The sequence below is a fragment of the Hemitrygon akajei genome, chromosome 9 (genome assembly GCF_048418815.1).
Source record: "Hemitrygon akajei chromosome 9, sHemAka1.3, whole genome shotgun sequence".
Classification (NCBI taxonomy): domain Eukaryota; kingdom Metazoa; phylum Chordata; class Chondrichthyes; order Myliobatiformes; family Dasyatidae; genus Hemitrygon; species Hemitrygon akajei.
This window is the reverse complement of record NC_133132.1, coordinates 63,620,531-63,635,836: the sequence shown is the minus strand read 5'-3', so window position 1 is coordinate 63,635,836 and position 15,306 is coordinate 63,620,531. Positions and strand designations below refer to the sequence as shown.

The following is a 15,306-nucleotide window of genomic DNA, read 5'->3' as shown; positions in this document are numbered from 1 at the left end:
ATTGGCAGAGTTGTTGATAACACAAGGGTTGCCTTTGGTAGGCATGTCACTGAAATGGGCTGAGAATCAGCAAATGGAATTTAATCCAGACAAATATGCATCTTGGGTGAGTTGGTGAAGCAAAAACATACACCATGAATGGTGAGGTCTTTACATTTGAGGAGCAGAGTGTACAAGTCCAAAGATCCTTTAAAGTAGACAGCAAGGTTAGGAAGGCATATGGGATACCGGTCTTCATTAATCTGGGCAGTGAATACAAAAGTGAGGAGTTTCTGCTCTAGCTTTATTGTAACATTGGTCAGACGTCAGTGTGCAGCTCTGGTCACCAAGGTATGAGGAGGATGTGACAGTGCTGAGAGGGAGCAGAGCAGGTTCACTGGGATGGAACACTTCAGTGATGAGGAGACAATGGAGAAGCTGGGCCAGTTCTCCCCGGAGTGGAACTGGTTAAAGGGGGACAGACCATGGTCTATACAATTATAAGTTTAGATAGGGTAGATTCCCCCATATTGATCAAATAAAAGTTATGAAGTGAAGGTAAGGGGGAAGCTATTTGGAGGGGATCTGAGGGGAATGTTTTTCACCCAGAGTGGTGAGTACCTGTGATGGAAGAATCACGAATGACCTTTAAGAAGTGTCTAGATGAGTGTTGAATTGCCCAGGCATAGAAGGCAATGGGCCAATTGGTGGTAGATGGACTAATAAGATGGGAGCCCACCAGTCAGTGTGGACATCGTAAAAAATCCTACAAAAAGCAGTGGATACAGCCCTGTCTGTCACAGGTAAAGCCCTCCCCACCATTAAGCGTATCTACATGGAGCAGTGTCACAGGAAAGCAGCATCCATCATCAGGGACCCCCACCACCTAGGCCATGCTCTCTTCTTGCTGTTGCCATCAGGAAGGTACAGGAGCCTCTGGACTCACACCATCGGGTTCAGGAACAGTTATTACCCTCAACCATCAGGCTCTTGAACCAATGGGGGTAACTTCAGCCCCATCACAGAATTGTTCCCACAACTATGGACTCACTTTCAAGGACTCTTCATTTCATGTTTTTGAAATTGATTACTTATTATTTATATTTATTTTCCCTCTCCCTCTGCCTTCAGTATTTACACTCAGCTTGTTGTCTTTTGCACATTGGTTGTTTGCCCACCCTCTTCCATTGATCCTTTTATGGTGATTTGATTTACTGAGTAAGCCCACAAGAAAACAACTCTCAGGGTTGTATGCGGCGACATACATGTAATAAATTTACTGTGAGCTTTGGTGGGCCAAATGCCCATGACTGTGTTGTCCATCTGTGTGAATCTACCCCTTGCCCCACCACCTAGGAGAAGTTCCTTTTCCCACATTCCGAAGTCGTTCATGTCCCAGTGCTGCTTCCTGCCCCATCCTCCTGTTGGGGGACATCCATCTCACCCACCTGTCAGTAGTATCCCTTCCCTTCTGCATCCTCCTGTAGGGGGACATCCATCTCACCCACCTGTCAGTAGTATCCCTTCCCTTCTGCATCCTCCTGTAGGGGTACATCCATCTCACCCACCTGTCAGTAGTATCCCTTCCCTTCTGCATCCTCCTGTAGGGGTACATCCATCTCACCCACCTGTCAGTAGTATCCCTTCCCTTCTGCATCCTCCTGTAGGGGTACATCCATCTCACCCACCTGTCAGTAGTATCCCTTCCCTTCTGCATCCTCCTGTAGGGGTACATCCATCTCACCCACCTGTCAGTAGTATCCCTTCCCTTCTGCATCCTCCTGCTGGGGCACACCTCCCTGCCCCACCTCTTTCAGAGGACACCCATCAGCTGTCAGGGGAGTGCCCCCTCCTCTCCCTGCCCCACCCACCTGTCAAAGGGCTGGCCAGCAGCAGCTCGATGCCTTCTGGGATAATCACGGCCAGCGCTGTCCCACAAAGCAGACCCGCACCCAGCACCGTCACGAACTTCAGCTTCGCCTGGAGAGACAGGGAGAGATGATCAGGTCAACCTGGGTAAGTCAGCATCAGGGGTCATTCCCCCCCAGGGCAGAGGTCACTGTGTTTTCAGTTCCGGTTGTAGTGTGGTCCCTGGCCACCTGGAGAGACAGGGAGAGATGATCAGGTCAACCTGGGTAAGTCAGCATTGGGGGTCATTCCCCCCAGGGCAGAGGTCACTGTGTTTTCAGTTCCGGTTGTAGTGTGGTCCCTGGCCACCTGGAGAGACAGGGAGAGATGATCAGGTCAACCTGGGTAAGTCAGCATCGGGGGTTCCCACCCCAGGGCAGAGGTCACTGTGTTTTCAGTTCCGGTTGCAGTGTGGTCCCTGGCCACCAGGCTGCGCTGCACTGGGTCAGGACAGTGCCTGGCCAAGGGTGTATTACATTGCCAGGATGTTAACAAACAGGCTGCCCACACCTCTTCCCCAAGAATTGCTGAGAAAGATCCAACAAAGTTGTGCCAGCATTGCCCACAAACTCAGTCAACATAAAGCCCTTGGTCAGCACAGGAGCAAAAATGTGCAGACACTGGAAATGGAGGACAATGGAGATACAGGGCAGGTCAGACAGCATCTGAGGAAAGGGAGTGTTTCAGCTTACTGGAACTGAAAGAGTGAGGAAACGAGTTGCGGAGGAGGGGAGGGTGGGGAGAGCTTCAGGAATCTCTGGATGGTCTCGGTATCAATACTGTGGATGGGGAAGGGGGTGGTGAGTGGGGAACCTTTTCAGCACCACCCAAGTGCTGAGGTAAGACAGCCCTTCATGTACACTCTTCCATTCCGGGCATCCATGGTCTTGTCTACATGGGTGAACACAACACAAAGAGAGGGGAGAGTCTGGAAGGAGGGTGTGAAGGGAAGGAGGAAAGGACGGGGAGTGCGGAGGGGAGTGGAGAGGGACAGGGGTGCTGAGGGAGAGAGGGGAAAGAGGATGGAGGAAAGTGTGGATGAAGGGGGAGTATGGACAGATGGAGAGAGGGAAGAGGATGGAGGGAAGTGTGTGGATAGAGGGGGAGTGTGGACAGAGGGAGGGAAAAGGACATATGGAGGGAGGGAATGAAAGGAGAGTGGACAGACAGAGAGGGGAGGGGTGCTTTACGAGGGTTGAGGTACATGGACAGGAGAGAGGAAAATTTCTAATTAACTGGACTCTCTGTAGAACTGGTATTCCCTGGATTAAGTGTGTGACTTGAAATAGAACCCCATCCCTGCTCGGGTTGTGAAATGGAAGGCACATCCTCTCTTTGGTTGTTTGAGGAAGAGTCAGTCTCCCTCCCTCCCTCCTCACGATCAGCTAAGTGGGCCAAGAAATGAGAAAGAGTGATTAATTGAGATATATCTGTCTGTGTGTCAGGAAGGCGGGTATCAGTCTGCAATGTGGCAGAAGTCCGGTGCACAGCTGTCTCAGTGGGAAGGGTTAACAACAGACAGAAACCCTTCACAGAGCACTTTCGCTCTGTGTATGCCCTTGCCAGGAACTCAGTTAATTAATAAACAGAATTGCACCATTAACTCCCTTTATAGCTCAGAAGTTGGGCCTCATCCACACACCAGGCTCAAAGCAACCTTTTGTGTTACAACAGAGGTCAAATATACAGCTTCTCACAGCCTGCGCCAAGGTACTGGTACGCGTAGCACTGGTGGGGCTTTAACCAACTTGTTGGACTAGGTAGCATCAGATCACACATACTCACTCGCATTGAAGAAACACACACAGATTTGGGCCCATTATCTAAGAAAGGGTGTGCTGCCATTGGAGAGAGTCCAAAGGAGGTTCACAAAAATGATTCCAGGATTGAAAGGGTGATCATATGAGGAGCGTTTGATGGCTCTGGACCTGTACTCACTTTATTTCGGAAGAATGAGGGGGATCTCATTGAAACCTATCAAATGGTGAAAGGTCTTGATAGAATGGATGTGGAGAGGATATTTCCTATGGTGAGAGAGTCTAAGACCAGAGGGCACAGCCTCAGAATAGAGAGGCATCCTTTTAGAACTGAGGTGAGGGGAAATTTCTTTAGCCGGAAAGTGGTGAATCTGTGGAATGCTGTGGAGGCCAAATCTGTATGTGTATTTAAGGCAGAGGTTGATGGATTCTTGATTGGTCAGGGCATGAAGGGATATGGGGAGAAGGCGGGAGATTGGGGCTGAGAAGGGAAATGGATCAGCCAGGACAAAATGTCAAAGCAGACTTGATGCACCAAATGGCTTAAATCTGCTCCTATATCTTATGGTCTTATGTGGGAGGAAACTGGAAAACCCTTGAGTTTATAGGGACTGGAGTTGTGAGCAACAGGGCTACCCACTGTAGTGCTGGGCTGTAAACCCTCAGCTCTGACCTCCACCTCCCCTCCAGCACAGGTGAGTTGTATCAGAGCAGTTCACCAGAACACAGCTTGAGCTATCACCAGGTTGTACCAGAGGCCAGAGCTTATGTAAGGTCATGATCCAGACATGGAAGGCTGGTAAAGAAGGCTTTCGGCATGGAATGTTAAGTTGTGGTTATACAAGACATCAGTGAGGCCACACATGTAATATTGTGTACAGTTTTGATCATCCTGTTATAGGAAAGTGATCATTAAACTAGAAAGTGTACAGAGATTTACATTGCTGCCAGGACTTGAGGATCTGAGTTATAGGGAAAGGTTGAGCAAGCTAGGAAACTGAGAGAGGGATATTAAGTCATGAGGAGTGTAGATAGGGTGAACGCACACAGTCTTTTCCCAGGAAAGGAGAGCCAAAACCTTGAAGGCATTGGTCTAAGGTGAGAGGGAAAAGATTTAAGGGACCCAAGGGGTAGGTTCTTCATGCAGAAGGTGGCATGCATATGGAACAAGATGCCAGAGGAAGCAACAGAGGCAGGTACGTGGTTCAACCTCAGCATGAACCCTGTTGTTTCCCCTCCAGAACCATTATGTTTTAGTAAGTTCACCTGTCACCCTTCTATAGTCAGATAAGTACAGACCTCACGTGTTCAACCTTTTTTCACACTTAAACTCCGACAGCCCAGTGAACCTCCATTGCAAGGATTTCCCTCTTTAAACGCAGAGACCAAAGCTGTCCCACAGTGCTCCAGGGTTGTCTGCGAGTGAGTGACCTCATTATACTGTAGCATCTTAGAATTTCCCTCCGCTGAAAATCTTAACTTGCTCCTTCAGACTTCCTTCCAGAGTGGATCACTCCACAGCTTCCCACATTATACTTCATCCGCTGACTTTCTATCTCTGTTACCCCACCTTCTGCGATTCCTGTCTTTCTCACCACTTGTTCACCTCAATACTGTTAGCAAATCCTGCTGCAGGGCTCTCAGCCTCCTCATCCAATCCTTGTTGAAGCTGATTGAAAATCACTGAGCCCCAACCCTGATCCACAAATCACTGACTGCCAATCAGTGGTCCAGTCAGTTATCCTGACTCTCTGATTTCTACTTGTTAGCCAACCCCTTTTCCACACATTTCTTCAACTTCATGTAGTTGTACAGATTGTAGTGTCCTGTGGGAGTAGGTCTGTCACTGTATCACACTGGGAATCAGCAAGTACCACCTCCATGTTACATCTTACCAAATCTCCATCCACTGGTCCCTGCATCCATCCTGTCTATTACATCATTAAACAATTCCACAAAGCCCTTCCATAACAAGCTGGCTTTCAATGGATGACTGTTGATTGACCCTGGCAATTCCCAAGTGCCAGCAGCCAACAGTTTCTTGTTTTTTTTGTTTCCTTCCCTTTCTCCATCAGTGACAACACATTTGTAGTTTTCCATTCATCTAAAACTTGGTGTCGTTGAGCAATACAGCATGGATAGAGGCTCTGCAGCTCAGCCACTCCATGCTGACCATAGTTCCCACCCAACTTCCTGCATTTGACCCATATCCTTCAGAACCACAAAGACAAGAGTTCAAGTGAGCAACATGATGTTCTGACTTTCATCATCAAGGCTCTGACTGATAAAGACAAGCATGCCATACAATTTCTTCACCACCCAATCTGCTTGCAAAGCCACTTTCAGGGAGCTATAGATTTGGACCCCAAGATCCCTCTGAACGGCCATTATCCGTGCACTGTCTCGTTACATCTGATCTCCCAAAGTGCAACACCTCACACTTGCTTGGATTAAACTTCATCTGCCATTTCTCTGCACACATCTATATTGTACTGCATTCTCTGACATCCTCCTTCACTGTCCACAACACTAACAACCATTACTTCACCTGCAAGCCCACTCAACATATTTTTGCCCAAGTCATTATATCAGAAGTACCGGTACTGATCCTTGCAGAATGCTTACAGTTTAGTTAAGGTGGCTCAAGAAAGTGGCAACTGTTTGTGTGCAGCTTGAAGGGAATCATCAAGTATTCCCATTTAGGACAACTACAGCTGAAATCCACATGGGTAGTCCAGTAAGCAACACTATTTTAAGATTTGTAAAGAGTCTATCTATCCTCAAAAATCAACAGACACGGGACTGTAGACTCAGGTCTCAAGTGCAATCTCCCTTTAAGGAAATGGAAATGCGGAAAGCATGCTGCCTCGAATCCTGGTGAACCCCTTCTGCACCCATTCCAAAGCCTTGACATCCTTCCTATAGTGAGCCAACTGAAACTGCATGCTCCAGATACGGTCTAGCTAGTTTTATAAAGCTGCAACACAACTTCCTGACTTTCAAACTCAATGCCTCAACTAATAGAGGCAAGCATACCATATGCCTTCTTAACCGCCCAATCAATTGGTGCAGCCACTTTCAAGGAGCGATGAACTTGAACTCCAAGATCCCTCTGCTTGCTCTTAACAGTTTCTTGTCTCTTTACATTAAACCTATCAAGGTACCATACTAAACACTGGCAAATGGATTTACCTCCATCTGCCAATCTTCGCCCATATCTGCAATTGATCTATATCCCACAGTATTCTTTGCCTGTCTTCTACGCTATTCACAACACCATCAATCTCTGTATCATCTGCAAACTACATTTTCATCTCGGTCATTTATATACTGAATATGTCAAACAGCAAATGTCCCAGCATAGATCCCTGTGGAACACCACTAATCGCTACCACATGGAGAGGTAGTAAATTGGATTAGACATTGGCTCAATGGGAGAAGCCAGAGAGTGGTAGTGGAGGATTGTTTCTCTGAGTGAAGGCCTGTGACTAGTGGTGTGCCACAGGGATCAGTGCTGGGTCCATTGTTATTTGTCATCTATATCAATGATCAGAATGATAATGTGGTAAATTGGATCAGCAAATTTGCTGATGATACAAAGATTGGAGGTGTAGTGGACAGTGAGGAAGGTTTTCAAAGCTTGCAGAGGGATCTGGACTGTAGTACAATCCCAGAGTGATTGCCACCCTAATTTTTAAATTCCACCCATACAGACTTAGTGGATGGGCCCTCCATTATGTCCCCTCAATTGTAATGTAAATCTTCTGGAATTACTTCCCATCGCACAGTAAAGCAGCACCTTTCATGACAAATACCAGTGATTCAGATTCTGAGAACGTGACCAGACACAGACCTCCAGCCTGATTAACACCATACAACACTCTGCTCTGCCCTCTCTGAGCAAGCCAGCTCTGAAGCCAGTCGCTGTCCATTGCATCTGCAGACTGAACCCAGCAACCTCATCTTCTGCAAGAGCCTACAGGAGGGACCTTGTCAAAAATGACTTAAAACAGTTGTCACAAGATCCATGCCCAGCAGTACGATACGAGATCCATTTAGTGACTAATACCGCCCCAACTATACTATAACTCAGGTGTCATACTGAGAAAGACCTGTCCCCAACAGCACTATAGCCAGGTTGGTACAGTGGCAGAACCATCTTCACCAGTACTTTACCAAGGTTATATATCAACAGATCTACCTCACCAGCACTGTTCCCCAGTGTTATACGGTGACAAGTTCATCCCTAACACCAATGTATCCACATTATACAGTGATAGCCCCATCCCCTAGGGTTATGCAGTGACAGATTCTAACATACCAGTAATGTGTGTGAGGCCAGTCTTCTGTGCTCAGTGCCAGATGTGGGGGGTCCTGAGCTTTTGGAGCTGTCTAGCTCAGATCAGTAATACACCCGCGTTACACAGTAACGGACCTGTCCCGATCAGTAATACACCCGCGTTACACAGTGACGGACCTGTCCCGATCAGTAATACACCCACGTTACACAGTTACAGACCTGTCCCCGCCAGTAATACACCCGCGTTACACAGTGATAGACCTGTCCCGATCAGTAATACACCCGCGTTACACAGTTACAGACCTGTCCCGATCAGTAATACACCCGCGTTACACAGTGACAGACCTGTCCCGATCAGTAATACACCCGCGTTACACAGTGACAGACCTGTCCCGATCAGTAATACACCCGCGTTACACAGTGACGGACCTGTCCCCGCCAGTAATACACCCGCGTTACACAGTGATAGACCTGTCCCGATCAGTAATACACCCGCGTTACACAGTGACGGACCTGTCCCGATCAGTAATACACCCGCGTTACACAGTGACGGACCTGTCCCCGCCAGTAATACACCCGCGTTACACAGTGACGGACCTGTCCCGATCAGTAATACACCCGCGTTACACAGTGACGGACCTGTCCCGATCAGTAATACACCCGCGTTACACAGTGATGGACCTGTCCCGATCAGTAATACACCCGCGTTACACAGTGACGGACCTGTCCCGATCAGTAATACACCCGCGTTACACAGTGATAGACCTGTCCCGATCAGTAATACACCCGCGTTACACAGTGATGGACCTGTCCCGATCAGTAATACACCCGCGTTACACAGTGAAGGACCTGTCCCGATCAGTAATACACCTGCGTTACACAGTGAAGGACCTGTCCCGATCAGTAATACACCCGCGTTACACAGTGAAGGACCTGTCCCGATCAGTAATACACCTGCGTTACACAGTGAAGGACCTGTCCCGATCAGTAATACACCCGCGTTACACAGTGACGGACCTGTCCCGATCAGTAATACACCCACGTTACACAGTGACGGACCTGTCCCCGCCAGTAATACACCTGCGTTACACAGTGAAGGACCTGTCCCGATCAGTAATACACCCACGTTACACAGTGACGGACCTGTCCCCGCCAGTAATACACACGCGTTACACAGTGACGGACCTGTCCCCGCCAGTAATACACCCGCGTTACACAGTGACGGACCTGTCCCCGCCAGTAATACACCCGCGTTACACAGTGACGGACCTGTCCCGATCAGTAATACACCCACGTTACACAGTGACGGACCTGTCCCCGCCAGTAATACACCTGCGTTACACAGTGAAGGACCTGTCCCGATCAGTAATACACCCGCGTTACACAGTGAAGGACCTGTCCCGATCAGTAATACACCCGCGTTACACAGTGAAGGACCTGTCCCGATCAGTAATACACCCGCGTTACACAGTGACGGACCTGTCCCGATCAGTAATACACCCGCGTTACACAGTGACGGACCTGTCCCGATCAGTAATACACCCGCGTTACACAGTGACGGACCTGTCCCGATCAGTAATACACCCGCGTTACACAGTGACGGACCTGTCCCGATCAGTAATACACCCGCGTTACACAGTGACGGACCTCTCCCCGCCAGTAATACACCCGCATTACACAGTGACGGACCTGTCCCCGCCAGTAATACACCCGCGTTGCACAGTGATGGACCTGTCCCCGCCAGTAATACCCCCGCGTTGCACAGTGATGGACCTGTCCCCGCCAGTAATACCCCCGCGTTACACAGTGACGGACCTGTCCCCGCCAGTAATACACCCGTGTTACACAGTGACGGACCTGTCCCGATCAGTAATACATCCGCGTTACACAGTGATAGACCTGTCCCGATCAGTAATATACCCGTGTTACACAGTGACGGACCTGTCCCGATCAGTAATACATCCGCGTTACACAGTGATAGACCTGTCCCGATCAGTAATACCCCCGCGTTACACAGTGACGGACCTGTCCCCGCCAGTAATACACCCGCGTTACACAGTGATAGACCTGTCCCGATCAGTAATACACCCGCGTTACACAGTGATAGACCTGTCCCGATCAGTAATACACCCACGTTACACAGTGATAGACCTGTCCCGATCAGTAATACACCCGCGTTACACAGTGATAGACCTGTCCCGATCAGTAATACACCCACGTTGCACAGTGATGGACCTGTCCCGATCAGTAATACACCCGCGTTACACAGTGATAGACCTGTCCCGATCAGTAATACACCCGCGTTACACAGTGATAGACCTGTCCCGATCAGTAATACACCCACGTTGCACAGTGATGGACCTGTCCCAATCAGTAATACACCCGCGTTAACTAGTGACAGACCTGTCCCGACCAGTAATACTCAGGCGTTACACAGTGATGGACCTGTCCCAAAAGGTAATGCACCCGCGTTAACTAGTGACCGACCTGTCCCGACCAGTAATGCTCCCGCGCTAAACACTGACTGGCCTGTCCCGACCAGTTAATACTCACACGTTACACAGTGACGGACCTCGTCCTATCAGAAATACACACACGTTACACACTGACGTACCTCAACCTATCAGTAATACACCCACGTTACACAGTGACGGACCTAGTCCTATCAGAAATACACACACGTTACACAGTGATGGACCTCAACATATCAGTAATATGCCCGCGTTACACTCTGACGGACCTCAACCTATCAGTAATACACCCACGTTAAACAGTGATGGACCTCAACCTATCAGTAATATGCCCGCGTTACACACTGACGTACCTCAACCTATCAGTAATACACCCACGTTACACAGTGACGGACCTCAACCTATCAGTAATACACCCACATTACACACTGACGTACCTCAACCTATCAGTAATATATCCACGTTACACAGTGATGGACCTGTCCCGACCAGTAATACACCCGCGTTACACAGTGACGGACCTGTCCTGATCAGTAATACACCCGCGTTACACAGTGACGGACCTGACCCCGCCAGTAATACACCCGCGTTACACAGTGACGGACCTCTCCCCGCCAGTAATACCCCCGCGCTACACAGTGACGGACCTGTCCCGACCAGTAATACACCCACGTTACACAGTGACGGATTCTCCAGATCAGTAATACACCCACGTTACACAGTGACGGACCTCAACCTATCAGTAATACACCCACGTTACACACTGACGTACCTCAACCTATCAGTAATACACCCACGTTACACAGTGACGGACCTCAACCTATCAGTAATACACCCACGTTACACAGTGACGGACCTGTCCCCGCCAGTAATACACCCACGTTACACAGTGACGGACTTCTCCGGATCAGTAATACACCCACGTTACACAGTGACGGACTTCTCCGGATCAGTAATACGCCGGCGTTACACAGTGACGGACCTCAACCTATCAGTAATACACCCACGTTACACACTGACGTACCTCAACCTATCAGTAATACACCCACGTTACACAGTGACGGACCTCAACCTATCAGTAATACACCCACGTTACACACTGACGTACCTCAACCTATCAGTAATACACCCACGTTACACAGTGACGGACCTGTCCCGACCAGTAATACATCCACATTACACAGTGACGGACCTGTCCCGATCAGTAATGCTCCCGCGTTACACAGTGACGGACCTTTCCTGACCAGTAACACTCCCGCGTTACACAGTGACGGACCTGTCCCGACCAGTAATACACCCGCGTTACACAGTGATGGAACTGTCCCGACCAGTAATACACCCACTTTACACAGTGATGGACCTGTCCTGATCAGTAATACACCCGAGCTACACAGTGTCGGATTTCTCCAGATAAGTAATATGCCCGCGTTACACAGTGACGGACCTCAACCTATCTGTAATACACCCACGTTACACAGTGACGGACCTCAACCTATCTGTAATACACCCGCGTTACACAGTGACGGACCTGCCCCAATCAGAAATGCACCTGCATTAAACACTGACTGACAAGTCCCGACCAGTAATACTCACGTATTACATAGTGACAGACCTCTCCTGATCAGTAATAAACGCGCGTTACACAATGACGGACCTGTCCCGATCAGTAATACACCCGTGTTACACAGTGACGGACCTGTCCCGATCAGTAATACACCCGCATTAGACAGTGATGGTCCTGACCCGATCAGTAATACACCCGCGTTACACAGTGACGGACCTGTCCCGATCAGTAATACACCCGCGTTACACAGTGATGGACCTGTCCCCGTCAGTAATACACCCGCGTTACACAGTGACGGACCTGTCCCGATCAGTAATACAGCCACGTTACACAGTGACGGACCTCAACCTATCAGTAATACACCCACGTTACACACTGACGTACCTCAACCTATCAGTAATACACCCGCGTTACACTGTGACGTACCTGTCCCGATCAGTAATACACCCACGTTACACAGTGACGGACCTGACCCCGCCAGTAATACACCCACGTTACACAGTGACGGACCTGTCCCCGCCAGTAATACACCCGCGTTACACAGTGACGGACCTGTCCCGACCAGTAATACACCCACGTTACACAGTGACGGACCTGTCCCCGCCAGTAATACACCCGCGTTACACAGTGACGGACCTGTCCCGACCAGTAATACACCCACGTTACACAGTGACGGACCTGACCCCGCCAGTAATACACCCACGTTACACAGTGACGGACCTGACCCCGCCAGTAATACACCCGCGTTACACAGTGACGGACCTGTCCCCGCCAGTAATACACCCGCGTTACACAGTGACGGACCTGTCCCGACCAGTAATACACCCACGTTACGCAGTGATGGACCTGTCCCCGCCAGTAATACACCCGCGTTACACAGTGACGGACCTGTCCCGACCAGTAATACACCCACGTTACACAGTGACGGACCTGACCCGACCAGTAATACAACCGCGTTACACAGTGACGGACCTGACCCGACCAGTAATACAACCGCGTTACACAGTGATGGACCTGTCCTGATCAGTAATACACCCGAGCTACACAGTGTCGGATTTCTCCAGATAAGTAATATGCCCGCGTTACACAGTGACGGACCTCAACCTATCTGTAATACACCCACGTTACACAGTGACGGACCTCAACCTATCTGTAATACACCCGCGTTACACAGTGACGGACCTGCCCCAATCAGAAATGCACCTGCATTAAACACTGACTGACAAGTCCCGACCAGTAATACTCACGTATTACATAGTGACAGACCTCTCCTGATCAGTAATAAACGCGCGTTACACAATGACGGACCTGTCCCGATCAGTAATACACCCGCGTTACACAGTGACGGACCTGTCCCGATCAGTAATACACCCGCGTTACACAGTGATGGACCTGTCCCCGTCAGTAATACACCCGCGTTACACAGTGACGGACCTGTCCCGATCAGTAATACAGCCACGTTACACAGTGACGGACCTCAACCTATCAGTAATACACCCACGTTACACACTGACGTACCTCAACCTATCAGTAATACACCCGCGTTACACTGTGACGTACCTGTCCCGATCAGTAATACACCCACGTTACACAGTGACGGACCTGACCCCGCCAGTAATACACCCACGTTACACAGTGACGGACCTGTCCCCGCCAGTAATACACCCGCGTTACACAGTGACGGACCTGTCCCGACCAGTAATACACCCACGTTACACAGTGACGGACCTGTCCCCGCCAGTAATACACCCGCGTTACACAGTGACGGACCTGTCCCGACCAGTAATACACCCACGTTACACAGTGACGGACCTGACCCCGCCAGTAATACACCCACGTTACACAGTGACGGACCTGACCCCGCCAGTAATACACCCGCGTTACACAGTGACGGACCTGTCCCCGCCAGTAATACACCCGCGTTACACAGTGACGGACCTGTCCCGACCAGTAATACACCCACGTTACGCAGTGACGGACCTGTCCCCGCCAGTAATACACCCGCGTTACACAGTGACGGACCTGTCCCGACCAGTAATACACCCACGTTACACAGTGACGGACCTGACCCGACCAGTAATACAACCGCGTTACACAGTGACGGACCTGACCCGACCAGTAATACAACCGCGTTACACAGTGACGGACCTGACCCGACCAGTAATACAACCGCGTTACACAGTGACGGACCTGTCCCGATCAGTAATACACCCGCGTTACACAGTGACGGACCTGTCCCGATCAGTAATACACCCGCGCTACACAGTGACGGACCTGTCCCGATCAGTAATACACCCGCGTTACACAGTGACGGACCTGTCCCGATCAGTAATACACCCGCGTTACACAGTGACGGACCTGTCCCGATCAGTAATACACCCGCGCTACACAGTGACGGACCTGTCCCCGCCAGTAATACACCCGCGCTACACAGTGACGGACCTGTCCCCGTCAGTAATGCACCCGCGCTACACAGTGACGGACCTGTCCCCGTCAGTAATACACCCGCGCTACACAGTGATGGACCTGTCCCCGCCAGTAATACACCTGCGCTACACAGTGACGGACCTGTCCCCGCCAGTAATACACCCGCGTTACACAGTGACGGACCTGTCCCCGCCAGTAATACACCCGCGCTACACAGTGACGGACCTGTCCCGACCAGTAATACACCCACGTTACACAGTGACGGACCTGTCCCCGCCAGTAATACACCCGCGTTACACAGTGATGGACCTGTCCCGACCAGTAATACACCCGCGTTACACAGTGACGGACCTGTCCTGATCAGTAATACACCCGCGTTACACAGTGACGGACCTGACCCCGCCAGTAATACACCCGCGTTACACAGTGACGGACCTCTCCCCGCCAGTAATACCCCCGCGCTACACAGTGACGGACCTGTCCCGACCAGTAATACACCCACGTTACACAGTGACGGATTCTCCAGATCAGTAATACACCCACGTTACACAGTGACGGACCTCAACCTATCAGTAATACACCCACGTTACACACTGACGTACCTCAACCTATCAGTAATACACCCACGTTACACAGTGACGGACCTCAACCTATCAGTAATACACCCACGTTACACAGTGACGGACCTGTCCCCGCCAGTAATACACCCACGTTACACAGTGACGGACTTCTCCGGATCAGTAATACACCCACGTTACACAGTGACGGACTTCTCCGGATCAGTAATACGCCGGCGTTACACAGTGACGGACCTCAACCTATCAGTAATACACCCACGTTACACACTGACGTACCTCAACCTATCAGTAATACACCCACGTTACACAGTGACGGACCTCA

At 50.1% G+C, this 15,306-nt stretch overlaps 1 protein-coding gene across 6 annotated transcripts in view; it reads right to left on the bottom strand.

Annotated features, from left to right (window-relative positions):
• LOC140733181 (zinc transporter ZIP9-like) overlaps nucleotides 1-15,306 on the bottom strand; it is a 72,987-nt gene that overhangs the window by 21,996 nt on the left and 35,685 nt on the right. For all 6 annotated transcript variants that reach the window (XM_073056160.1, XM_073056162.1, XM_073056163.1 and 3 more), the window contains one exon: nucleotides 1,851-1,959. In XM_073056160.1, the coding sequence (XP_072912261.1) occupies nucleotides 1,851-1,959 (109 nt within the window). The remainder of the gene's footprint in view (nucleotides 1-1,850; nucleotides 1,960-15,306) is intronic.